Source organism: Lotus japonicus, chromosome 2 (genome assembly GCF_012489685.1).
Source record: "Lotus japonicus ecotype B-129 chromosome 2, LjGifu_v1.2".
NCBI lineage: Eukaryota > Viridiplantae > Streptophyta > Magnoliopsida > Fabales > Fabaceae > Lotus > Lotus japonicus.
The window spans coordinates 65,793,426-65,820,776 of NC_080042.1; the positions used below are offsets into that span (position 1 = coordinate 65,793,426).

General features: G+C 39.3%; 1 protein-coding gene across 1 annotated transcript; it reads right to left on the bottom strand.

The window, feature by feature from the left end:
- Nucleotides 1-1,718: 1,718 nt before the first annotated feature.
- Nucleotides 1,719-26,776, bottom strand: LOC130736867 (cytochrome P450 CYP736A12-like). Its single transcript, XM_057588644.1, has 2 exons — nt 25,919-26,776; nt 1,719-2,561 (listed from the first exon to the last, which is right to left on the bottom strand). The coding sequence occupies exons 1-2, from the start codon at nt 26,600-26,602 to the stop codon at nt 1,719-1,721; spliced, it is 1,527 nt and encodes a 508-aa protein (XP_057444627.1). The 5' UTR covers nt 26,603-26,776.
- Nucleotides 26,777-27,351: the final 575 nt, after the last annotated feature.

Here is a 27,351-nt window from a genome sequence, read left to right on the forward strand (position 1 = left end):
ACAAGTTTGAATCAATCAAAATACCCAAGGGGATCAACCTAAGATATAGCATGAAGCAAAAGAGAAAACCATTGATTCTTTAACATAGAAACATCAAATTTGCATGAAAGGAAATCAAATAGATTACATGAGCATCAAAACAACTAGTTCCAATCCCAACAAATGAGAAATTAGCTATCCATTTCCATGGATAGCTTTACAATCATAAAAGAGAAGAAGAACGATGAAAAACCGAATACGTGACGGTTCCCCGGCGATGAAATCGGCTCTAAAGCCTTCTCCCAAGTCTCCTATACCTCCCTTGATGCTCTCCTTCGAGTTCTATCTTTCCCAAAGTTGTGGGTTTCAGTTCTGGTCCCAGAAGTTCTCCTCTGTTATGATTTAAATTTTCCTTTTAAATTGCAAATCTGGCACGACCGCTCAGCCCCTTTTCTGGCCGCTCAGCGCCCTGTTACTTTAGGGATGGGTTTTCTTTAACCGCCTTGAAGACGCTCAGCCCCTTTCTTGGCCGCTCAGCCCTTTTCTGACAGGATAAAAGGAGCTCAGCTGGTTTTTAAAGGGCTCAGCTGGTTTTTAAAGGGCTCAGCTGATTTTTCCCAAACCTTGCAAAACTCTTTATCTTTTCACCAAATCTTCATCTCTTCACTAGATTCATGTCCCTACAACAACAATTGAGATTGGATCTCCATTTAAACACATTCTAATCAAAAGAGAGTCAATTTGCAAGATAATTTCCATAAATCACATAGACAAGTGCCTTAATAACAATGGAAAACTACGTAAAATTGGCACTTATCAGAGATACAATTTTTAGTAGTGCCATGAAGGGCCCAACGAAAAAAGAAGAAGAAAAAAGCAGCAGACCAACCAACAAATTCAGGAAAAACAATAAAAGAAAGAGTAAGAAAAAACGAAAAGATGGGCCAAAGGCCTGTGACATGATCAGATGAGTCATTTTAGGGTTATCAGAATTCACACCCCTTTTCTTAATAAGTTTGTTTTTTTTTTCTATTTTCCACACACTTTCTCTCTCTCTGCTTTGCCGTTTCTTTTTCACGTTCCGTCTTCCTATTTTTTTTTTCTTTACCTTTCTCTGAAACCCTAGTTGCTACCTAGCTTGCGCCGCCGGCCTCCTTGCCAGCCTCCTCTCCGCACCGCCAACCTCCTTACCTTTAAATTTTGCCCTTTTTTTCTTTTTTTTTTGGCCCCAAAAGATAACCTCATCCAAAGAAAACAAAATTTCCCCAGAGCTCGGGCATAGGCCCTAGCTAGCCAGGCAGTGAATCCGCCCCTGAGGAGGAGGATGAAGATGAAGGAGGAGGATGAAGCTAAAGATGAAGAGTATTGATGAAGAGGATGATAATTTATGGGTTTGTGTTGATTTGATGAAGAGCATGGAAGAAAGGGAAGGGTAATGGTGGCTGAGAATGGTATTTTTGGTGGGGAAGAAGATGGTCAAAGGAAAAATGAGGGACTTGGTGAGATGGAGGGCACATGGATGCCACTAGGAGAGAGAAAATGAGCTATATGTTTGTCATGTCATCTTTTTTTTTGTAACATAGATTGACGACAAAGATTAAAACCACCTATTTTAGAAAATTTAAGATCAAAATATCAAATCAGAACGTTTTGAAATGTAAAGACTAATACCAAATGACTGAGACAAAATGATTTTATATCCTTATTACATTCGACCTCAAAGTAGTATCAAAATGATTTTATAAATTTTGTGTTGTGCTAAGCAGTCGATACTCTGGCACAACAAACAATTGCGTGGCTCTTGGCAATGTCATTGCAAATTCCTCCCTCATGTCCAACTCCTCAATGCTCATTCCCAATGGAAGCTCCCAATTGAAGCAATGCACTAACTGAGCCAAAACAAGCTTAACAGTGACGAGACCCAAATTAATCCCAAGACAACCTCTGCGACCAGAACCAAATGGAAACATCTTGAAATCATGTCCTCGAATGTCCACATTGTTCTTCACAAATCTCTCGGGACAAAAATCATCAGCATCATTAGACCAAACCTTTGGATCTCGACCAATTGCCCAAATATTAAAAATTACACGTGAATTTTTCTTTATGTAGTAACCATTGATCATAGCATCCTCTGTTGAAACACGGGTAATGAATGATCCAGCTCCAGGGTACAATCTTAAGGTCTCCTTAACCACCATATCCAAATAATTCAGTTTCACTAAATCAGTTTCCTCCACCAATCTTTCCATTCCAACCACAGTTTCTAGCTCATGTTGGAGATTTTTCATCGCGCTTGGATGCCTTAAGAGCTCAGATAAAGCCCACAAGATAACATTGGATGAGGTATCAAATGATGCAGAAATCATGTCTAGGACAATGGCCTTTATGTTTGCTCGATCAATGGTATGGTTTTGTTCATCATGAGGATCCATGGGTTGGTGCAGCATTGAGAGTAAGATGTATATGAAGTCCTTATGGCCATCGTTTTGTGCATTGGAAGCATGTTCATGATCTGAAATTATTTTCTCCAGCACTTCATCTAGTGCTTTACTGGTTTTCTTTAATCCTCTTCTTAGACCCTGGAAATAAAATTTTAAATAGATTCTAAATTATCCAGTATCATTGTGAGGACACAATAGCATGGGCTACAAAAATCATTATGTGTACCTTGAAAAGAGAAAGAGTTAATTACACTTTTGACTTGGGCTATTGTGATTTTCATATTAGTTTCCCAATAATTTTTTAAACATATTTAGTCTCTCAATTTTTTAATTTATGCGTCTCTTTATCATTATTAATCCATAGTATATACATTCAGGAAAAGATCTCAGCACCAAAATATATGACGTGGCATCATATGATTGGTTGATATCTTGCTGAATCCCACGTGTCATTCATAGCTCTTCCTCCTTCCCCTCATTCAAACTACGTTTGTTTCTCTCATTCATTGCTAAAACGCGTTTTTTTCCTCACACAATATTCACTTCTCTCAACTCTTTTCCTTCTTCGCCGTTTCAATCCTCTCTCCATCTCTTCCATTTTTCCCTCACCGACACCATACCTCCATTATGCGTTTTCACTGCGTGCCGTAAGTCTCAATCTCGCGACCACAACTCCCAGCCGCTCCGATCATGGCCACTCCAAACCGGCTAGTCTAGCTTCTCCTTCTCAAGGGTGAAATTGCGTTTCTGCCTTGAAGCTTCTCAGCCGTAGCACTATTCGACACTCAGGTATCTTCATCTCGATTTAGGGCTTCTTTGTTTTAGGGTTCAAATTTCTGATTCATGATACTATTCGACACTCAGGTATTTACTCGCGAAATCTGCAACGGAGCAAGGTCCCCCACTGAGAATCATCGCCGGAGCTTCTTCTCGCTCTGCTTCTGTAACTCAGTTAGAATCCTTCAAATCCCCGATTTCGATTGTGGATGACTGATGACAAAGTATGAGTCTACACGCAAAGTGAGTAATGATCAATTTAGAACGTGAGTAAATTGCTTCCTTTTGATAATCCAGATTACTATTGCTGTTACAGCTTCAAATTTGTGAAATTGTTTTCAAGCTAAAAAAAAACTTGAAATGAAATTTTATTCATCTTCAATTTGTTTTTTATTTATCTTTCTTCCTTACCTTTTGTCCATTTTTCCTATCATTCTTAGAAGCAAAAATATGAGAAAACCTATCAGAAATGTGAAAAATATTTGACTGTGCCGATTTTATTGTTTCAGATTTCATTTCATATAATGACGCTACTCTGAGATTATGAGCCTCTAAGCATTGATTCATGTTATTCAGTCTCACTGTCATAATTTGTTGCAGCAGGAGAGGTTGAGGAAGGAAGCCAATATCTGAAGCATGTACTGTATTCTCTCGCCTGCAATGTTTCGCACATATACCAGAGGAACCCACTCATGGTGCTCTACTTTGTCCACTCTATAATGAAAAGAAGAAGTATTCATGAATGTGCCCTTTTTTCTTCTTCCGAAGCTATCATCTTTATTTATTTGGGTTTTGATTTTTTTGCTTTCATATCTTTTTAGTGTTCTATTCTGAAAGATGTTTTAAGTGAGATAAAGCGGGTTCGCCACAGGTCCTCGAGAGACTGTAGAGGAAGAGCCATGCACAGGTCGAGGTTCTCTCAAGTTTTTTTCCCATAATTTTCATGGTGCAGAAAAATGGTGTTTATGGTATGTTATGCAATGGGGGTTTCGTCTAACTTTGGGGATCTGTTTTTTGTGAGTAAGTTTTATGTTTTCATTGATATGAGGGTTGGTCTTTTTTTGTTTTCCTTGCAGTTTTTGATGATTGAAACAGCTTACTATGGTATTTGTTCTGGGTATTCCATAGGAGAGCTTGAACATGATAGAATGTGATGGAAGAATATCCATATGAAGAAGGTATTTGTTATGTTTATTTATAAATTAATTGCAGATTTGTTGTGTAAAACTTTTGTTATGTTTGTAGATAAATTAGTTACAGTCCATGTGTTCTTTGATTCTATTTTTCATTTTCGAAATTCAAATATAGCTAAATATGTGGACCAGATTTCATAAGCCCTTGAATCGAAACCTAAAGGGCTTCCAGATTTCCCTTTTTTCCCCTCTCATCCAGATTCTAACCATTCATCGCTTCAATCGCATCTCTCATAGCCTGCTCCGATGTAAACGTCACAAATCCAAATCCCATCGACCTTCCAGTCTCAGGATCATTGATTTCATCAGGTACGAATTTCATGCTCTTTGGTTTCATCTTTTCTACAGTATTTCTTTTGCTGCTCTATGGTTTCATGATGTTTAGGGCTTCTAGGAATTAGGATTTAACCAATCTCTCTATCTTGAAATCAGCCATGCGCATTTGGGTCCTTTAAAATGCTAAAGATTGCTCTGCCTAGCACTGTCTCTATGATACATAAGGATTTGTGCTTTAATGAAGATAGTCATGTAAGTGTTCAAGGTTATACTTTTTTTTCCTTGCAAAATTCTTTTTTTGACTGTTTCTTTTTGTCTAGGATTGTTTCAGATTTCTGGTGGTTATGAAAGAAGCTATGGCTATAACAAAATAATCTCAAAGCAAGCACTACGGATCTAACTGTTTGTTTAAAGGTAGCCTCATTGTTTGCTCTATGGTTCATCTTTTACAAACCTGCCATTCTTTCATGTGTTTTCTTTTATTTTCCTAGCTGTTTTTCCTCTCTGGCTTATAATCCCGTGCATTCCTTGGTTTTCTGAAGAATTAGTTTTTCATTACTAATTATTAATTTTTTGAGAATAATTGAATGAACTCATTTAGATCCAGTAGAGCTTAAAAACGTTTAAGCCTTTTGCAGACTGTATTACAGATGCCAAATAATACTTGGCTCACCTATAAAGTGATTAACTATATTCCTAATTTCCAATGTATAACATATGGTGAATCAATAGGTCAAGTCTCACAGTGTAAAATCTTTACTGCATACCAGAACCTTTGAACTTATTTCTAACAGCTTCAATTGAAGTCAGTATATCATGTTTACTCTGCAATGCTGCATTTAGAGTTAACATGCATTACTCAAACAAAGTAAAAAAATTATCACACATAGACAACACCTAGCGAAATCAGGAACTAAATACAAATATATCAAAATGTGTACAAATAAGTAATGCTACTAATACATCAAAACCACACATACACACAGTTGTGTGCACATGTCACTAGATGGCCAACTGTTTATCAAATCCATGATTTCCTAGAGCAAGTTACTTAACTCAATGATCATTTATGTTCACCAACCTGATATTCTGCTTCAACAGGAATGCAATCCAGGGAATATGGCTGCTGCAATCCCTACTTTATAGGTTGAAGATAATATCCGCAAGTTTGCAATGACAGGTTTACTCCCATCGCTGATCGGAGTGGTTACCTTCGAGAGTCACACGATTTTGCTCATATCAGTGCTGCATGTATCAGAGGAAAGCTGATGTAGCGTTGATTTTGTTACTTTATTTTTGGTATAGTTCTCTATCTGACTGAGTTTCTCTTGCATTTTTTCCCTCAAGGATGATGGTCCTTTGCTCCAATGTCAAGGACATGACTGTTGCTGATTTAGTTTGCATTTAGGAGAAACCTTTTGAACTTTAATATACTGGTCACTAGATTTTGATTGATGGATTTCACTTTTTTGATATTGATATTAATGGTTTCCCCTATAGCCATAACCCTATCAATTACTTACGGGTTATTCTATATTGCCTGTGAAGTGATAACATAACGAAGCGCTTAACCAAGTGGGGTTTCTTTTGAAATTATACAGGTCGCATGGGTATTGGGAGAAGCACAAAATGATTGGTGTAAGTCATGTAGACAAGCAAGAGGATTAAGGAGAAAAGGCGAACATGCAGGTGCAATGCGTTTGTATCTATCTATATCTTTTTTTCTACTATAGCCTTCTAATCAATATCATATCATTGTGATTCTAAACACTGCATTAGAGAACAAATGTGTCTTATCCATAGTATATACATTCAGGAAAAGATCTCAGTCCAGTCATCGCATACGTGGCACCTCTTGATTGGTTAATATATGAAAAAATCCTACATGGCACTCAATGCTTCATTCCTCTTATCCTACACCTTTCTCCTTATCCTTAACTCATCTCTCTTTAATAGCATTCATGTATATCAAAATGCGTTTATTCTCCTCTCTCACCACCATATCCTTTCCGGTTCACACAAATCTGTATCTCTCTACCATCTCAAAGAAATTCACTTCACTACCTAAATAATTATGCAGTCAAAGAAATTCTGGATTACAACAATATTTATGAGCCATCACAAACAGACAGAAATTAATAAAATGTACTCGAGATTGTAGCATTGACGCCCTTATTAAATGAGCTTTGGCGTTCTATTTTCTGTTATTGTTATTATTGATTTTCTTTGAACGTTTTACTACTTCATTTAGTCTCCATGTAACAAATGATGCTTTGTCCGTTAATAAATTATTATCTTCCAAAACATCGATACAATCATATACCCATTTCGATACTCATCATTCTCTAAAAATACATTTCACTTATTACTAAATGTTAAATTATATAATTTTACTATATAATCAAATTATTCCAAATTTCATACATTAATTACGTATATTAACCATATAAATATTCAAAACAAATTAAATAACATTTTAAAAAAACTGTTGTTTTTCTTTTCTAAAAAAAATGGAGTTTTTATTTTCTAAAAAAATGGCGTTTTATTAGGTTGCAGCTAACCCATATTTTTTTTTAAAAAAAGAATTTTAATACAACTATTTACACGGTTTTAATGCAAAATTATTAAAACCCAATAAATGTTGTTCTCAACACCTTTTTCAAAAAATTCGTTCCTAATTGATTGCCATATAATGTTATTAAAAATCATACCTTCTCACATCACAAAATAGTTTAATTGTATGAATTACATTCAATTATTTTCCAAATTAATCCTTAAAAATATATTTCATTAATTATGTTGACTGATGTTTAAAAATTCATGAAACTATTTATTTTATTTCCTTAATTAAAATGATTTAATTACATAATTTAATTATAACAAATTATCTGTGTTAATTACGTTAGGTACATTTCAAAAAAAAAAACACGTAAAGTAACAATATGAAAATACATTAAATGCTATTTTAAACAAGGGGTTTTAAATTGATCGTCATTAATGTGTAAATGAACCTATTGATACATTGTTTAGTGCAAAATTATTAAACTTCATTACCTGTTATATTTAATATCTTTTAAAACATTTTCATAAAAAAAATACATTTTCAAACATTACTCTCTCCGTTCCTTATTAATTGTCCACTATGAAGAAAAAATTGTTCCTATATATCTGTCTACTTAGAGTTTTAAGAGAGCATTAAATGATGTTTTTCCTATAAATGTCCTTGCAGGAACAATAAATGAGGAACGATAATATACATTTTAAAGGGTGAAATAGGAAAACAAATAATACTTTTATGAAAAGTAACAAAATTAATAGTAATTACTATTAAAAAAAATCACTTTTTTTTGCCTTTTACAACATACATTTAAGTCACGTGAATTAAAATAAATTTATTACCAATCAATTCTAAGTCAACTATTTCAAATACTCCCTCCGTTCCTATTTAACTGTCCAGGAAGAGAAGAAACACACATATTAAGGAGTGCAATTAATTTTGTTACTTTTCATAAAACTATTATTTGATTTCCTATTTCACCCTTTAAAATGTATATTATCTTTCCTCATTTATTGTTCCTGCAAGGGCATTTCTTAGAAAAACATCATTTAATGCTCTCTTGAAACTTGAAGTGGACAGATATATAGGAACAAATTTTTTTCTTCAAAGTGGACAGTTAATAAGGAACGAATGGAGTATTAATAAAATTAATGTTCACCCAATATTACATTCATCAAAGGTACCAAAATAAATGCAAAACGTACGGATATTTATTGTTTAAAAGTAAATACTCAAATTTAATTTTAATCCCCTAACTTCCTCCTTATACTTTTAAAAAAAAAACTGAAAATAAATTTCGTGTGATAACATTCAAAAAAGAAAAGAAAAAACCACAAAAAAATAAGTTGATTGGATTGCATCGTTTGAGCGAATATCTATATATGTATCTCCTTACTCATATCATAAGTAATTTTTCATCTCCTCCATTACAACACAAGTAATTTTTCATCTTCTTCTAAGAAATTACATCATGAATCCTGACGTAAGTAATCTTGACCAAATAAATCCTACAACAAAAAACTGGAAAATTATTGTCAGAGTCATCTGGGTGTGGAATACAGAAGCGGAAGGGGAAGGAAATCCACCATCAACCTATAATCTGTTATTGATGGATCGCAAGGTTAGTAACAAAAAACACCGATTTTTTAATTAATTGTCCTAATATCGTTTAATTTACTTCAGAAACTTACATCGATATGAACATTCACCATTTGTAGGGTCAAATAATACATGCAGAATGTTGGCTAAGCAGTTCAGAACGTCATGCAAAAAGAATCCATGAAGGATTAGTATACAACTTTGAATATTTTTTCGTATGGCATAACTTCCAAGGTTTAAGTTCATCAAGACACCAATATAAGATACCGTTGCTGAATAGAACAATGATATTTAAATATGATGAAAGTATGGTTCCTTTGCGTGAGCTGAAATTTGACAACGTGCATAATGTTCTTAACGATGACGAAATACTTGGTTGGTAAGTAAATAATTTGATTTAAATAAATTCACGTAAGTTATCACTTTCAATCATTTACATTAACATGAAAATAGATGTCATGGGGGAAATTACGCACGTCGGAAACTATCAAGGATATGAGTTGAACGGAGTGGCGACTGATATCAAAGAAATTGAAATCGAATCTCAAGGGTAAGTTATTAGCTTTTATCATAAAAAACCGAGAAAAAATAATAATTTTACATACTGATAAAAAAAATTAAGCGCGATTAATTTATTATTTTTGCAGGAAAAAGTTTAAATGTTTGTTATACGGCGAATTTGTCAACAATTTAGATAAAGTTCTAAGGGGGGAAGATAGCAAACATGGTGTTGTTATCATATTACTAGGAGCAGTAACAAGGCATCAAGATACATTTTATGATTTTGATCTAATTTCTAAAATAATCTTCTCTATAAAACAGTAGCGGGTTTAATATGTAAATAACATCTGACCAATAAAAAAAATGGCAGGGGAATATCAATTAACTACTGGGCTAAAATGCACAAAAGTCATGTTCAATCCTAACATTAATGAAGCGGAGTGTTACAGAGACAGGTTTGTCCATGCAAAATATTGAATAATCGTTTCAATAACTTTTAATGACAATTCCAACTAATAATCTTTATTTACAGGTTATTTGAGTGTGACGCGGTCCCTACTCAAGTTATGAATGTCCTGCTTGAAAGCTTCAAAGTTACTGAAGAAGATGAGTTTCTAAAACTATTTCCACGCACAGACATTGGAAATTTGGTTGCGTGCAGATCGGTATGTTTTTCTCACTTAAGTCCGTAAATAATTTTAGTCGTATTTATAAAATATAAATTTCAAAAAAAACCGGAGCATGTTTCCTTTTGTATAGAACAAAACGTTTTTTTTTGTCATTCTAAAAAAAAACGTATTTTTTTACATTTACTGGTTTTTATATACATTAAATTTTAATCAATTAAAAAATGATATATTCCTCTCTTATTTAACGGAAAAATAATGAAGATCGGCTATTTCACAGTTTTTACTTTTTATATACATATATTAATAATAATTTTATAAAAACATTTACTTATGTATTACCTTTAAAAAATATATATATAATTGGTTGAGTTAATTGCGTATTTAACTCCTGAAATTTTTATTAAATTATAACAACATTAAGTACAAAAATTCCATTACTTTTATGAATTTTTTTTATCAGTAAACATATTTAATGTTTTTTACACATAAAATTTTAGCTAAATAATAGCAACAAATACTTCTCTAATATATATACATTTAAAAATACATGTCATTAGGTAGGTACATTTAAATGTATTAAATATACATATGTTATTATCATTATTAATATTACAAACAGATGTTACTACAACAAAATTCTAAATCAAGTATTAATTACTACAGCACACAATATTCATTGTGTATGCTGCGATTGAGAAAATTGTGAGCACAGATGATTGATATTATCATAATTGCAAATGTCACACAACAGCATACTCTGATGGAGCACTATATTTTTGTCCAAAGTGTAACAAGCACATCACTCCGACCATACGGTAAACTCCATTTTGAATAAATAAATTATTTTGTTCCATAAACAATACATTTAGTTTAATTATTGATGTTTACCTAAGGTACAAGTTGTTGATGCATGTTGCTGATAATACTGGATCTACAACTTTGACAATTTTTTATAGCAATGGTTGTTATCTAATCAACAAAAAAAGCAGCGATATTTTGGATGAAATGGAAAAGGTAAACATATACAATTCAAATTGAGCACTTTTAGATTGAAAAATTAAATCATAATATATTAATTTAATTTATTTTATTTTAAATAAATTCTAGAATGGCTGCATGGAACACCCACCAAAAGAAATTGTTGATTTAGTGTACAAGGAATTTCTTTTCAAGGTCGAAGGGAAGGATAGATTCGGAAAGTGTTCAAATCAATATTTAATGTCCTGAAAATTTGCATGTACCCACAAATAATTTCAAAATTCAAATCAAATTTACAAGTGCACATATGATGAAGAATATCAAGGTGGAGAAGATGAAGTATCATTCCCTTAATGTTGCTTACACATAAATATCCTTTGTGCTAAACTTTGCTTTGTATTTCTTTATCCCCATTGAAATTTTCTACTTTTTTGGGTATATTGACCTCGGTGGTCAATTTGAATTATTTTGATAATTTTTAATATTTCATATATTTACCACAATTGTCAATTTTTCAATAAATCGCTAACTGTTTGAAAATCTTCGTGCAGCGTTATATATGTGATATTCACCCAAAAACAAATTGCTATGAAACAACCATAGAACAATTGCCCATTTTTTGGTACAATAAAACTATACACTAAACTAACAAAATAACAACCAAAATTCTTAAAAAAAACATTAAAAAAAAACAAAGAACATAACTGTATTTAATTTTTTTTTTGAAAGCTAAATGGATATTATTAATATAAAGACCTGAGCCAAAATAACTCTAGGTGAAACAGTACACAGTGTATAATCTGTCTAAGCACAAACTAGCTCAAAAACAAACCAGAGCTATATGGAAACCCACCACCAACCCGCAAAATGACTACAAACGTCACCCAAGACAAGGTCTCATTAAAACCTTGTTAGGAAAAACCCAGTGGGATAAAAACCTAACAAGGAAAAAGAGTACCACTATCTTGGGTTAGTCATTCTGCAAACGATCAAAAACAATACATTTGTTGCCCTCCTCCGGTCTAAGTTCCTTTACCTAAGAGCAAAACAATGAAAAACAGTAGCAGCAAACACCTCAACGGCAGCACCAGCAACAGCAAGACATAACCAGCACCAGCAAACCAGATCCGCGTAAAAAACAGCAAGAACGCAGCAGCATCAATCAGCAACAGCAAAAACAACAGCATTTACAGAAACAACAAACAGCACCAGCGGGACCAACAACAACAGCAAATCAGTTACAGCAACAGCAATCAATAACAGCAACAACAAGCAATAGCAGCAACAGCACACCAGCAAATCAGCAACAACAGCAACAAAAACAACGGCACTCCAGCAACAGCAAACAGAACCAGCGAGAAATCCAGCAACAGCAATTGCAAACCAGGATCCAAGTTCAGCAGAAAAAACAGCAACAGCACACCAGCATCATTCAGCAACAGCAAACACAGCAGCAGCAAAGAAACAACAGTTTCAGCAACAGCACCAGCAATAATCTCAACAGCAAAACAGCAAGGGACATAACTATAGCAGCACTTTATGATCACGACACACACTCCAGCAAATTGCGAGCAAATATTAGATGTCTTTGCTAATTACAATCTTGGGATAGCCATTTTGCAACAAGATACAATAGAAAACAGCCCCCACAAGCATAAAAAAACTAATATAGCATAGCTGAGAGATGCACATGAAGTTAAGGAATCCAGACGACCCAATCTGCTTATTTTCGTGTAGCAACATTCAACAAACAGCAACAGCACCATTTATACAGCAACCACAGCAACAGAACAGCACCAGCATTTTATCAAATTTAGAATTTTCGAGTTTCAGCAACAGCAACAAACCCAGGCGACAGCAACAGCAACAGCACCAGACAACAGCAACAGCACCAGCACCAGAAAATTTCAACAGCAACAGCTAAACAGAAACAGCAACAACAGTAACAGCAAATGCAAAAACAACAGCAACATTATTAACTTCAACAGCAACATCAACAGACAAAAAATAAATTTAGTGTGTGTCACCACTGACTGAACTTGAATGCTATTCTCCCTCCACAGACACATGAGGTCACCTGCTGCTCCTACTGATTGAACCTCGACTTGATTCATCTGCATACTTTGCGTCCACTTTTCAATTGTTCGCTGTCTCTGCTCATTCAATTTAGTTTCCTGTAATAGAATCAATTCTGGTTTCAGTTGCTGAAGTGCTTTTTTTTTTTACTACCTCCCTCTTCGTAGTTCCGCCTAGCCCACGCAAATTCCATGTGAGCCAAGGCCCCGACATATCAATTGAGGTGGGGATGATTTTTACGGATTTGAGCTTCCAATCCTCTCAGCATCAAAGCTTCTGATCCGCGTGGTTTAAGGCCCAATTGTTTTCCGAGCAACCATGCTCTTTGCGCGCGAGTAGTTACCCCATCTTCTCCTGTAAATGGCTCTAAGAAATCATCTGGCAGATCTATGGGCTTATTCTTACTCCCTTTTGGACGCCCCCTCTGAGAGCTTTTCTGAGATGAATTTGTATTTGTGGAGTTGAGAGGTGTCGGAGCGGTTGGCACCGAGGATGGGAGCGATAGGGATTTCTGAGGTGTCTTAGGCTCCTTGTCTTCACGTGACAGAGGGAAAACTGATGGCGGGGAAGAGGTTTGCCGTACAATTTGATGAGATGAAGTTCTGACAAATTTTTCTCGTGATACGTGATTTTTTTCTTGAGGAGCAGGCGCTGTCGTTGTTGTTGTATTTGTTGCTAACCGCAAAAACTCGTTTTGGCTTTTAGAGCGGAGAGGCAAACATGGCCTTGGAATTTGTTGCTGCAGAGTATATTGTGGGTCCCAGTAAGTTGCATAAAAGGGCCATCTATAATTCTGAACCAAATCCTGTGAGTTAAAAGAGTAACCTGTAACAGAAAATTTGTTATCAACATTAATAACAGGATTTTGAAAATCATTAAAACAGATTTGGTTTTCTTTTATCAATATTCCTTTTGCATTTAAGTTCCTTCTCCATCCCTCTAACTCCTGTAACGTATAACCTGATGCCACCAACACCTGTAACTGCTCGTTCAGTTTCTCTCCTGTAATGAAGGATGCATTGATGTCGTTGGAATTTGAAATCATGGCCACCCCTCCTGGTTTCTCCCCCTCCGGCCGCCGCTGCTCGACCACCACCACTGTCGGTGTAGAGGCGTGGACGTGACTAAGTTCCTGGCCGCCATCTGGTTGCAAAACAGTCGCTCCCCCATCCGCTTCTGAATCCTTCTCAGTGTGCATAATTTGAAGCCCTTCCAATTTGTCGTTCCTAAAAACTTCATCTTCTTCATCTGAATCAATTTCATGAGCAGATCCAAAATCCTTTTCCAAAGAAAGTATTGGATCATATGCTTCATCTCTGGCATCATTATTCTCAGGATCCTCTCCTGAACACAAGTCATCCTCAGAATTGTATATCTTCACCGGCGTAGATGGCATGCCTTCAACCGTTCCATAATCATAAGTCGATTCATCTTTCTCTACCAGAATGATGCTCGAAGTGCCATCCACATCTACTGTCATAGTAAAGCATCGAAGTAATGGATGATGCATTCTGATTAATATTCGTGCGAAATCTGCCCGATAGTGCAATTTTGTTGCTGTATCCAGATCAACGAAATTCCCCAATCTATTACCTACTGCTGCAAAAAACGTTTCCGACCAAAGCCCCATCGGGACTTGCCATAAACGGACCCATACCAGATGTTCCACGCCAAAGGTGAATTTGGTGCACGGTTTCAGATCTGTTAACTTCTGTTCAAGGAAAAATCTGCACTCCTCTAACGTGTCCTCCATCTCTTCCTTACTTTCAAACTCAAGTAGTACTTCATTTGCTCCAAGCGGAATGAAGCGAAAGTTATACATACCAATCTGGGCAAGTTCATCCTGTATGACATCAACTGGCTTTGTTTCAAGAGTGCGCGCGTGAGCACAACATTGGTACCAAACGCTGTCCAAATCAGAGGCCGATATACGTAGTTGACATCCTCCAAAGCTCCGTGCATCTTTCTGTGATTCATCAAGATTTTCTTTCTTAACCGACACTTCATTAACCAGATTGCTTTGTTGCAATTTAGGCCGCCAGACTTTGGCTCTTTCCTGTGGTTGCTGTTGATCTCGGGTTGCTGCTTTGGCCTTCATAGAAGCTTGTTGTACCCTTGCTCGTTGCACAACAAGGTAATTTCCCTCAAGTCGCATCCCATTGAATCTGCGTATTGCCTCCCATGCCTCCGCATCATTCTGAAAGCGTACGAATCCGTAACGGAAACGTCGCTGAAATTTCTTTTTGAACTGGACGAAGACATCACTCACTCTCCCTGCCTTTTCAAAAATTGTTCTCAATTTCAACAGAGTTATCCGATCACTCAAGCCATCAACGAAAAGCGAGAACGACTCTCGTTGCACCTTCCGATCGCAAGGCATACTCTGATTTTTGTCCTTTGTAAATCTGAGACTGTGGTGCGTGCTATCAGCCCGTGATCGGGTAAAATGTGTTCTTTTATCCCTCGCCGGCCGCCGCCATGTTGGACCAGCAGGCTGCTGGACTCGCCTTCGATGTGCAGACCTTGACGCCCCTGAATTCCGAGAAAAGCCTCTAAATCTGAGATCATTCCGCTGCCATTGTTGTCCGGAGGGCTGAAAATACCCTTGCCCAGCCGTTGCCCTCGGCGACCACCGCCGTGGCCGGATCCACCGTGGCGGGGGCTGCCAACCGAAGCGTCTCTCTCTACCCTCTCTCATCGTGAGTGGACTGGGCGGGACATAAAGTATGTCCCGCCCAAAATAAACAATGAACCATTGAAGATAGCCATGGCGGGAAGTGCGACACAACGAGCTTCATTGCCCTCCCTTAGATGATGGACCCACAAGCCAGCTGGAAGATTCCTTTGGATTTGTCTTATATGTACAGGGATTTGGGCCCTGATTGTCAGGCCCAAATATAGGAAAGATCCATATCATGACCACCCCCTCTATAAAAGGGGAGGTCATCCACTTGTACGAAACCAACTTTTTCAGCATTAATGAGAATATTCCTTTTATGGTAGTTTTGCTATTTTAGTGCTCTGCTAGGGTTTACTTTCTGTCATTCTTTTACGTAAGCTTGCCCTAGTACAGAACATTGGCGTCGTCTGTGGCTCTGACTTAACTCTTCCGGTGACAGAAGGAGGAATTACGAGCCATGGAGACTCGTTCATGCGGCGTGGGTCGACGCGATCATCGCCGGCGCGGTGGTGGTCGACACGGCGGTCGCGGCGGCGGACGGAACACCAACCGTCCCGTACTGGACGAGCAAGAGCAGGAAGCTTCCTCGGAGGGGGTCCACTCAGTGGCGCCGTCGCCAGCGTCATTTGTGAATGCAGCTCCGGGAAGACCTTCAGATCTGATCGCTAAATCAGATCCAGGTGTGCGGCGGCGTTCAACGCCGCCTAACTACGTGAATTTGGAAGATCTTAAAACCACTGCTCCACGGAGAGCGCAAGAGGCAGTGACAGGTATCACGCCTGCGGCTTTGCAACAAATGTTAGATACCTTGCAGAAGGTGCAGTCCCAAAACGAGCAGTTGCAAGCCCAAGTTGAGTATCTTACTCAGCGGCAGGATTTTAAGCAAGAACAACGCCTGGAGGCGGAGGATGTAGTTGAATTTCAACCTTTTGTTCCAGCCATCACTAGGGTGGACATCCCAAAGCACCTGCAAACCATGGCATTAGACGCCTTTTCGGGCGAATCTGATCCTATGGAGCACCTTAGATATTTCAATACCAAAATGATGATCGGCGGGGCGACGGATGCGGTAAAATGTCGATTATTGCCCTCCACGTTCAAAGGCATGGCGATGCAGTGGTTCATTCGACAACCGCCCTTCTCCATTGATAATTTCACTGATCTGTCCACGAAATTTCTGACTCAATTCTCCGCCAATAAAACCACAAAGGCAACAATGTTTGATCTTATCAGTATACATCAGCAACCAGGTGAGAAATTAAAAACCTACATGGCACGCTTCAGCAAGATGGCGGTGCAATTGGAGGAGGAAAATCCGGATGTCTGCTTGGCGTCATTCAAAAATGGCCTTCGGGCGGGAGATTTGAATAGAGACTTAACAAGGCGACCGGCGAAGGATATGATGGATCTTGGCGCTCGTGTTCAAGAGTTCATATTGATCGAGCAAGATGATCAGAAGAAACAAGAAAGAGAGGAAGGACGCAAACAGTCTCAGACTGGCGGTGTTTCACAGGAAAAATCCAAGGCGGGGAAGGAAACCAGGGTAGCGCAAACCCCCCGTGTACCAAGACCGGGACCATACCAAAACTCTAAACCTGGTTTTCAAAATACATGGCACAGAAATTCACAAGGTCCCACTGCAGCCATAACTGGTCAGCAGGGTGCTTCGCCCACACCAGTTCCACTTACTAAGTTGAATGCACCCTTAAGTACCATTTTAAGGGCAGTTGGGCAGACCAACGTTGTGCAGTATCCACCACCACCACGGCGGCCGCCAGCTAACGTGGACACCAATAGGTGGTGCGAGTACCACAAGGCGTTGGGGCATACGACAGATAATTGTTGGAATTTAAGGCGGGAAATTGATCGCTTGATTAAAGCTGGCCATTTGGCAAACTTTGTTAAAGACACAGCAGCGCCGGAGGTAGCTAAGATCACTCAAGGAGACAAAGGCAAAGGTAAAGAGATAGTTGAAGAGTTGGGCGATCCTGTTGGGGAATGCTCATCTATTGCAGGAGGATTTGGCGGGGGTGCAATTTCAAGTAAGGCTAGAAAACGCTACGTGGCGGCAGTACACTCAGTACATGAGTCGAACGAAGGCGAGTGTTGGGTGAATCATTCCCCTATTATATTTACCCCTCAGGATTTCGCGCATGTAATTCCTCATGACAACGATCCAATTGTGGTGACAATCAGGGTTAACAATTATGTGACAAAGAAAGTATTCTTAGACCAGGGATCTTCGGCGGATATCATCTACGGAGACGCCTTTGATCGCCTGGGATTAAAGGAATCAGATTTGAAACCATACAAGGGAACTTTGGTGGGATTCACAGGGGACCGTGTCAGTGTGCGGGGATACGTCGAAATTCCGACTGCCTTTGGAGAAGGAGAGTTTGTCAAGAAATTTCAAGTAAAGTACTTAGTATTGGCGTGTAGAGCCAATTACAATGTACTCTTGGGGCGAGACACCCTCAACAAGGTCTGCGCGGTCATCTCAACTGCTCATTTAACTGTTAAATATCCTGCCTGCAACGGGAAGGTCGGGATATTGCGTGTAGACCAGAATGCAGCAAGGGAATGCTATTTGAGAAGCGTGGCGCTCTATGGGCGAAAGGCCGCCAAGGAGAGCCATCGAATTACAGAAATCTTCCCACAAGAAGGATTTAGCTTGGACCCAAGAGACGATGCTGACGATTTTCGCCCACAACCTCTGGAAGAAACCAAGCAGGTGCAAGTCAAGGACAAGCTTCTAAAGATTGGCAGTAGTTTGACAGCAGAACAAGAGGAAAGACTAATCACCCTTCTGGGTGATAATCTAGATCTCTTCGCATGGACCATCAATGATGTACCAGGGATTGATCCCAAGGTGATCACTCACAAACTAGCCATACGACCAGGGGCGACTCCAGTCATCCAACCAAGGCGAAGAATGAGTGAAGAAAAGAACAAGGCTGTACAATTAGAGACTGAAAAATTGGTCAAGGCCCGCTTCATCCGTGAGGTACAGTACCCAACGTGGCTCGCCAATGTTGTAATGGTCAAGAAGGCCAATGGGAAATGGCGAATGTGCACGGACTACACAAGCCTGAACAAAATGTGTCCCAAAGATTCGTACCCACTTCCCAATGTTGATAAGCTTGTGGATGGAGCTTCAGGGAATGAACTTTTAAGTCTCATGGACGCTTATTCGGGCTATAATCAGATTATGATGCACCCCTCGGATGAAGAAAGTACAGCATTTATGACCAATCAGGCGAACTATTGTTACAAGACAATGCCTTTTGGTTTGAAGAATGCAGGAGCTACGTACCAACGGCTTATGGATAAAATTTTTTCAAAACAAGTAGGCAGGAATATGGAGGTGTATGTGGACGACATGATCGTAAAGTCCGCCAGGGCTAGTGATCATGGGGGTGATCTCAAAGAAGCGTTTACTCAGTTAAGAACATATCAAATGAAGTTGAATCCTGAGAAGTGTTCTTTTGGGATCCAGGGAGGAAAGTTCTTGGGATTTATGTTAACATCAAGAGGAATAGAAGTGAACCCTGATAAGGGAAGGGCGATCTTGGAGATGAAAAGCCCAACAAGTGTAAAGGAGGTACAGCGTTTGACAGGGCGAATGGCCGCCTTGTCACGTTTCTTGCCAATGGCGGGTGACAAAGCGGCCCCGTTCTTCACATGTTTAAAAAAGAATTCAAAGTTTCAGTGGACAGAGGAATGCGAACAAGCTTTTACCAAATTGAAAGAAACACTGGCCACATTACCAGTACTCTCCAAGCCAACACCAGGCGTTCCATTAGTGCTCTATTTAGCGGTTACTGACAAGGCGGTAAGTACGGTGTTGCTCCAGGAAGAAGGAAAAAAGCAGAAAGTTATATATTTCGTGAGCCATACTTTACAGGGGGCAGAATTGCGGTACCAAAAAATTGAAAAGGCGGCTTTGGCAATTCTGAAAACTGCAAGGCGCCTCAGACCTTACTTCCAAAGTTTCCAAGTCAAAGTTAAAACTGATGTTCCCTTAAGGCAAGTACTTCAGAAGCCTGATTTATCAGGGCGATTGGTTAGCTGGTCAGTTGAGTTATCAGAATATGACATACAATATGAGCCAAGGGGCCAAGTCACAATCCAGAGTTTAATTGACTTCGTGGCGGAATTAACACCCACTGAAGGAGAAAAGACTCAAGGAGAATGGGTCCTGTCTGTGGATGGATCCTCTAATAACACTGGAAGTGGGGCGGGAATAACAATTGAAAGTCCAGATAAAATGATCATTGAACAGTCTCTCAAGTTCGAGTTCAAGGCGAGCAATAATCAATCTGAGTACGAGGCTCTGATTGCCGGCTTAAGGCTGGCCATTGAGTTGGGGGTCCAGAAGTTATTTATCAAAGGAGATTCGCAGTTAGTGGTTAAACAAGTGAAAGGTGAATACCAAGTGAAGGATCCGCAACTGTCCAAATATTTGGAAGTGGTGCGCAGATTGATGATGGAGGTCAAAGAAATCAAAATCGAACATGTCCCGAGGGGACAAAATGAGAGGGCTGATGTGTTGGCAAAATTGGCAAGCACAGGGAGATTGGGCAACTACCAGACAGTCATTCAGGAAACCCTGCCTCGCCCGAGCATTGATTTGGTAGAAATAAAGTTGAAAGCTGTAAAGTCAGTCAGTGAGGGCGAGCTATCTTGGATGGAATCGATTAAGACCTTCTTAGAGAATCCACCAAAGGAGGATGATTTGAACACGAGAACAAAACGCAGGGAAGCCAGTTTCTACACACTGGTGGATGGTGAGTTGTATCGGCGAGGAATCATGTCTCCTATGCTCAAATGTGTCGATATCAAGGATGCCCTCGGAATAATGGCGGAAGTCCACGAAGGTGTGTTCTAGTCATATCGGCGGGCGATCCTTGGCAGTTAAGGTGATAAGAGCAGGATTCTATTGGCCAACGATGAAGAAGGATTGTTTGGAGTATGTTAAGAAATGTGAAAAATGTCAAGTCTTTTCTGACCTACACAAGGCTCCACCAGAAGAATTAACAACCATGATGGCGCCTTGGCCGTTCGCCATGTGGGGGACTGATATCTTAGGACCATTCCCTGTGGCGAAGGCACAAATGAAGTACATCATCGTGGCGGTTGATTACTTCACTAAGTGGATAAAAGCTGAGGCAGTGGCAACTATCACGGCCGCCAAGGTCAGGAGCTTCTTGTGGCGAAGGATTGTTTGTAGATTTGGGGTCCCCATGGCATTAGTAATGGATAACGGAACACAATTCACAAGTAGTGTTACCCGAGAATTTTGTACAGAAATGGGAATCGAGATGCGATTTGCCTCTGTAGAACATCCACAGACCAATGGGCAGGCTGAATCGGCTAACAAGGTTATCCTGAAAGGTTTAAAGAAGAAACTGGATGAAGCAAAAGGGCTTTGGGCGGAGGAACTACCAGGCGTTCTTTGGGCATACAACACCACTGAACAGTCAAGCACAAAGGAAACCCCGTATCGTTTAACTTATGGGACTGACGCCATGCTCCCTGTGGAAATTGAAAACCAAAGTTGGCGAGTGGCTCGGTTTAATGAGAATGACAACGGAGAAAACTTAATAGCAAATCTAATCATGCTGCCCGAGGAACAACGAGAGGCTCACATAAGAAATGAGGCGGGAAAAGTGAAGGTGGCAAGAAAATTCTCAACGAAAGTAGTGCCAAGAAAAATGAGGGTAGGAGACTTAGTGCTCCGAAAAAATACAATACCCGATAAACACAACAAACTTTCACCCAACTGGGGCGGGCCTTACAGGATTATTGGCGATGTTGGAGGAGGAGCTTATAAGTTGGAACAACTAAATGGTCAAAAGGTTCCACGAACATGGAACGCCTCTCATCTAAAGCAGTATTTTAGTTAATAGAAACAACCAATGTAAATGAAGTCGCACTCTTTTTCCCTTTCTTTGGAAAGGTTTTTAATGAGGCGACATTTGTAATGAAGGGACAATTGTTCCCATACGAAAGAAAATTAATGAAAAGATCATTTCAACAGAATTGCATATATTTTTTAATTTATATTACGAGTTCATGCAATGCAAATCGTATCAAGGTATGCAATACCGCGAGTAAACCTTTCGGAATAAGAGAGTATCGCCCTCAAAAGTTAAAAGCCTTGGCAATTCTAGTGGCCACTAGAAACCAAGCCTCGTCGAAAAATCGGCTAAGGTATGTAAACCAAAGTAACAACGAAAGTTGGAAACAACTAAAACAACGAATGAACTTAAAATGATATCCATTTAAAGTAGGGAAAAGGGGGCGACGCCCATACATGATTTGGAATGAAAATAAAAGACAGGGCAATGCCCAAAGAAAAATTTCAACTTCATAAAATAAAAACAAATTCAAGCCAGGTTCTCGTTGTTGGCGTTGTTGCCCTGGCTTGTCCCAGCTTGAGGATCTTCCTTCTCTTGATCCTCATTCCTGTGCTGCTCGTTCCCATCCTCGCCATCTTCTTCAGGCTCACTCTCATCATCGAATTGGGGAAGGAGGTCGAGGCTAATGTCATCATCACCAACTACTTGACCATCCTTGATCTCCTTCAGCCACCCAATGCGGGAAAGATCAAAGCCCGGCTCAACCACACTGATCTGCTCTTTGGCCGCCAGAAAGCCTTGAGCATATTGGAGAGAAGCACGCCCTATGATGGAAGCATTCAGGCGATCATATTTCTTTTCCAACTTTTGATATTTGGCTTGAATGGCAGTGTGCTTGTCATTTATGGCTTCTTTAAGAGACTTGGTCTTTTGAAGAAGCAGGTCCGAAGCAGCCAAGTCTTCAGTTAACTTAGCACTTTTCTCCTCAGCAGATTTCAGCTTTTTGTTGGCAGTCTCAGCATCACTTTTAGCCCGCTCATAGGCTGTCTTGTAATCAGCTGCCTTCTTCTCAAAACGGTTCTTGGCCGATATCAACTCCTTCACGCACTGAGCCATTCCCGCCACAGTACTGGCAGCAGAAAGCGCGTGATGGATCGCCACGGAAGCAATGTTGGGGGGGCCTTGACCGGAAACGTCCTTGTGAATCCGGTTGTCAAAAGTACGGGTCATGAATTCCAGCCCATTGAAGTGAGGATCCGACAAGTTCAGCAAGGAGGGAGGAGCCTCGCCACCAATGGCTGAGCTAGGACCAGCTTGGTTAAATGGAGTTGGTGGGCGGTTGATTAGCGCGCTTGAATCTTGTTGAGGGGGCGGGACATTGTCATGTCCCTTCTTTTTCTCAGCCGGATGACTTCTTGGATCGAGAGTCGATTGGTGGAGAGGCCTACCACCAGCAGCACTTGAAGTTTTTTGACGTTTAGGGTCCCTGACGTTGTCAGAACCCGAAGTACCTTCATTCTTCTTCTTTTGCTCAGTTTCGGCGGCCCTCTTCTTTGCCGCCGCAGCAGACTGGGCGAGGTACTCCTTCATCTTGATTGGGTTCGCGTCAACCTTGCTTTTTCCCATCGTAGCTGTATGGAAAACACCAATTAGACGAGATACATGAACAAAAAGAAAAACAAGTTACGTGCAAAGATTATGAACTTACTAAAAAATTGATTTAAAGTGCCGGATTTCGACGCCTCAATCAAGTCGTGACCGGAAATTACTGGTAGTGTGCGGAGGTAATCGGCGACGCCTTGTTCAGATTCATCCAAGGCGTCGTATGAAACGGATATCTTTCGGCGAGGGTTCTTTGTCCAGTAAAAAGGGAAGAGGGGGTTATTGTCGGAATCTCGGAACAAGTTCTTTATTTCGGGCGACTCCATAACTTTAAAGTATTTTTTCTGCCATACTTTGTAATGGCTTTTAAGGGCGGTAAACCGACTCATGTTCTTACGGGCTAAAAGTGGAACCCATTTCACAGAAGTAGGTTTAGTGGTGACTGATTTATAGAAAAGGAAGAACAAAGGATAGGTTGGAGTGAAACTCAAGTGTTCACAAAGAATTTCAAAGCAGCGGAGAAAACCCCAGGCGTTGGGCTGGAGTTGGCAAGGCGCCACATTCAGAAAAGAAAGAACGTGACATATAAACGGCGAGAAAGGAAGTTTGATGTTCAAGTCTAAGAAGAAATAGCCATAAACAAAGAAGAAATCGGGCGATTCATCGGCTGGTTCTTTACGCAACAGAACACAGTCATCTTCGCCACATGGGAGGACATTTAACAGATGATCTTCATTATTCGAGGTGGCGGGATTTATCTTCGTGAACCCTTGAGCAGATATTCGAAGCGAATTAATGCTCCCAACGCTGCTCCAGATAGAACGCAACAGACATTTATCTTCAACTAAATGCACGTCAGAGCGCCATTCAGGTGAAGACAAATCTCCATTAGAGGAGAGAATTGAGTCTACAGAGCCGGCGGGACCGGAATCATCATGGGTAGAAGGCGAGGAGTGAATTTCAATTATAGAGGGGGCGACAACTTCCTCCTCCGTGGAGGGTGAAGAAAGTTCTAGGGAAGAAAGGCTAGCGTTTGGTAAAGACATGCGAGGCAGTTTCATAAAAAGAAGAAAGAAGATGAACAAACTAAAAGTAAAAAGAAGATGAACAGAGTCAAAAGAAGAAAGAAGATGAACAGAGTCAGAGAAAAAAGAAGTAAACGAAGAATCTCAGGAAAGAGAAAAACTAACCAGGGGAAGAACTGTGGATTTGAGAAAGGAGAACGTCGGCGATAGGGGAGCACCGCGCAATGACGACGGCCGGAGGAAGAAAAGGTTCACCGGAGTTCAAAGAAGAGAATGAAAGCTGCGGTGAAAAGGTTTTCAGAACAAAAGTTTTAAGAAAGTGAAAAATGAAAAGTGAAAAAGGGTTTTTATAGAGAGAAAGGAGGAGAGAGAATGAGTGGGGGAAGATCGTGGGATTGTGGGATTTGAAATTCGAAAAGGTAGGAAGCGAAAAGACATTACTCCTCGAGACGCACAACTGAAAATTGCATTTATAACAAATGATGACGAAATCCCGGAAAACAAGGATACGTGCGTCAGTTGAAAAGACGTGATTGACGGTTATAACTAATGGCGACATATCTTTGAAACGGCAACAAAGGTGGCGAAGCGTGAAAATGGCGATGTAACAACGAAAGTAAAATGGCGATGAACGAATAAACAATAGAGGCGAACTACTAGGTAACATGATGAAGACATTTCGACTCATTACTCGAGTCTCATGTCTTGGGGGCATGTGGACTGGGCGGGACATAAAGAAGATTATGTCCCGCCCAAAATAAACAATGAACCATTGAAGATAGCCATGGCGGGAAGTGCGACACAACGAGCTTCATTGCCCTCCCTTAGATGATGGACCCACAAGCCAGCTGGAAGATTCCTTTGGATTTGTCTTATATGTACAGGGATTTGGGCCCTGATTGTCAGGCCCAAATATAGGAAAGATCCATATCATGACCACCCCCTCTATAAAAGGGGAGGTCATCCACTTGTACGAAACCAACTTTTTCAGCATTAATGAGAATATTCATTTTATGGTAGTTTTGCTATTTTAGTGCTCTGCTATGGTTTACTTTCTGTCATTCTTTTACGTAAGCTTGCCCTAGTACAGAACAGTGAGATTACATGATAATTTTATACATAACTGTATTTAATAAATAAATATTAAAAAAAAAATCAACAAATTAAAAAAAAATAACCCAGAATAAATTCCCCCGTGCAAGGCACGGGTATAAAACTAGTATACTAAAGTTAAAATTGTCATTTTCTAAAAAAATCTTCACAATTTGAATCAATTTAATCATACAAGCCATTATTATTTCCATCAAAACTCATTAAGCAAAATACGAAGCTTTGGTCTAAAATTACAAAAATTTCAATTTCCATTTTTTAAACTATAATCTCATATTTCATTTAAAAAAAACTATAATCTCATATTCTACGAAATTTCACTAAATCGCTTTAAAATGATGTCATACACAAATTCATTCCTTATATCAAATTCACTAAAAATATTGATGAGAATTAATTATTTTATGTGACAAAATGAACAGCTTTGCTTAGTTTTAAAAATAGAGGAACTTGATTTGCTCGAAAAAACTAACAAGAATAAAATCAAATATCGATGGATATAAAGTTATTGAAGCTTATTGTATCTTATATATACTAAAAAACACCATATAAGCTTTAAATTAATGAGTACAAAAATGCAATTAACCCAAAGGGAAAAATGAAAAAAGGTTGAGTTGTTCAAAGTTCAAACCTGTAAATCCAATGGCCCAAGCCAAGGCACAAAATCTGCAAGATTGAACTTCCCACCCATGAGCATCCCCTCTAGAACAAGCCCCTTCAAATCAAACTTATCATCCTTATTACACCCCAACACCATCTTATACACAACATCCTCCATAACACCCTGCACCACTTCACTAAGGTTCACCGTCTCACCGGCCACCGCCGCCTTCCGAATCACCTCAACCGCCGCCTCCTCCTCCCGCTTCCTCAACGGTGCAAATGACTCAACTTTCAACGAACTCAGAAGCTGCAAGGTGCAAGCCTTCCTCACGTTGCGCCAATATGCACCGTATTGTGAGAACACTAGGCCCTTGTAGCCATAAGAGAGGTACTTGGAGGCTTCAATCTTTGGCCTGCATGCAAAAGAAAATTCATGGGTCTTGAGAAATTGCTCTGCAATTTCAGGGGAAGTGATCACAACTGTTGGGACTTGTCCCAATCGAAGGGACATGATGGGGCCATATTTTTTGGATAAGGTTTGGAGGGTGCGGTGGGGGAGTTTCCCTAACATGTGGAGGTGGCCCAGAATTGGCAGAGACGGTGGTCCTGGTGGTTGTTTCCGACCATGTTGCTGGGTTTGTTTGAGGAACAGAGTTGTTGTTGTGAGGATGAATATGGAGGCCAGAACAATCCATGAGATTGGAAACAACATGTTATAGGGAATGCTTGATCAAGATGAGCCAAGCTGTTCTTATATTCTTAGTAATTGAGAATATTTGCATAGCTGCATCTTCCTCGCAAGTTCCCACCCAAGGAGATTGGATCTGAATTTTGTTTGAAATATAGTTGATTGACCCATGATTAATATTATGAGATTGTGACGATTTGTTTGATTCCACACATCAATTCATGTAACTTGGCCCATTTGTTTTGTTTGATTTCACCAATGATGTTAAGAGTTATTAACTAGTGATAAAGTGAAAAGGTTCGGTTGCACTTAAAAAAATCAGGTAGATTTTCATGTTGTGACATGAAGAACTAAGAAGTTATGAGTAATTTTGGTGTGATTAAATTCACTTTACTTGAATTCATATTCATTTATTCATATGAAGCTGCAGGGTGTAACTTGTTCCCTTGAATTGTATGGTATTGTGTGCTAAATTCACAACCACACATTGTTGGAAAGTTTAATTGGGAATCAAATATGACAAGTTTTAGTTCAAACTATAGTCTATGATATGAGAAGATGAAAGTCTAGAGAAGGTTCCTAAGCGTAAGGCAGTGTTTGAAAGATGAAATATATCGGAAATCAAAAGTGTTGTTCTTGAATGATGTTATGTGCACACCTCTTTGAGAGGTGGAAAGCCTCTTTGAGAGGTGGAAAGAGGTGGAAGGAAGAGAGATAAGAAGAAAAGAAAAAGTAAAAGAGAGAAAATATGAGATGTAATAGATCATAAGAGG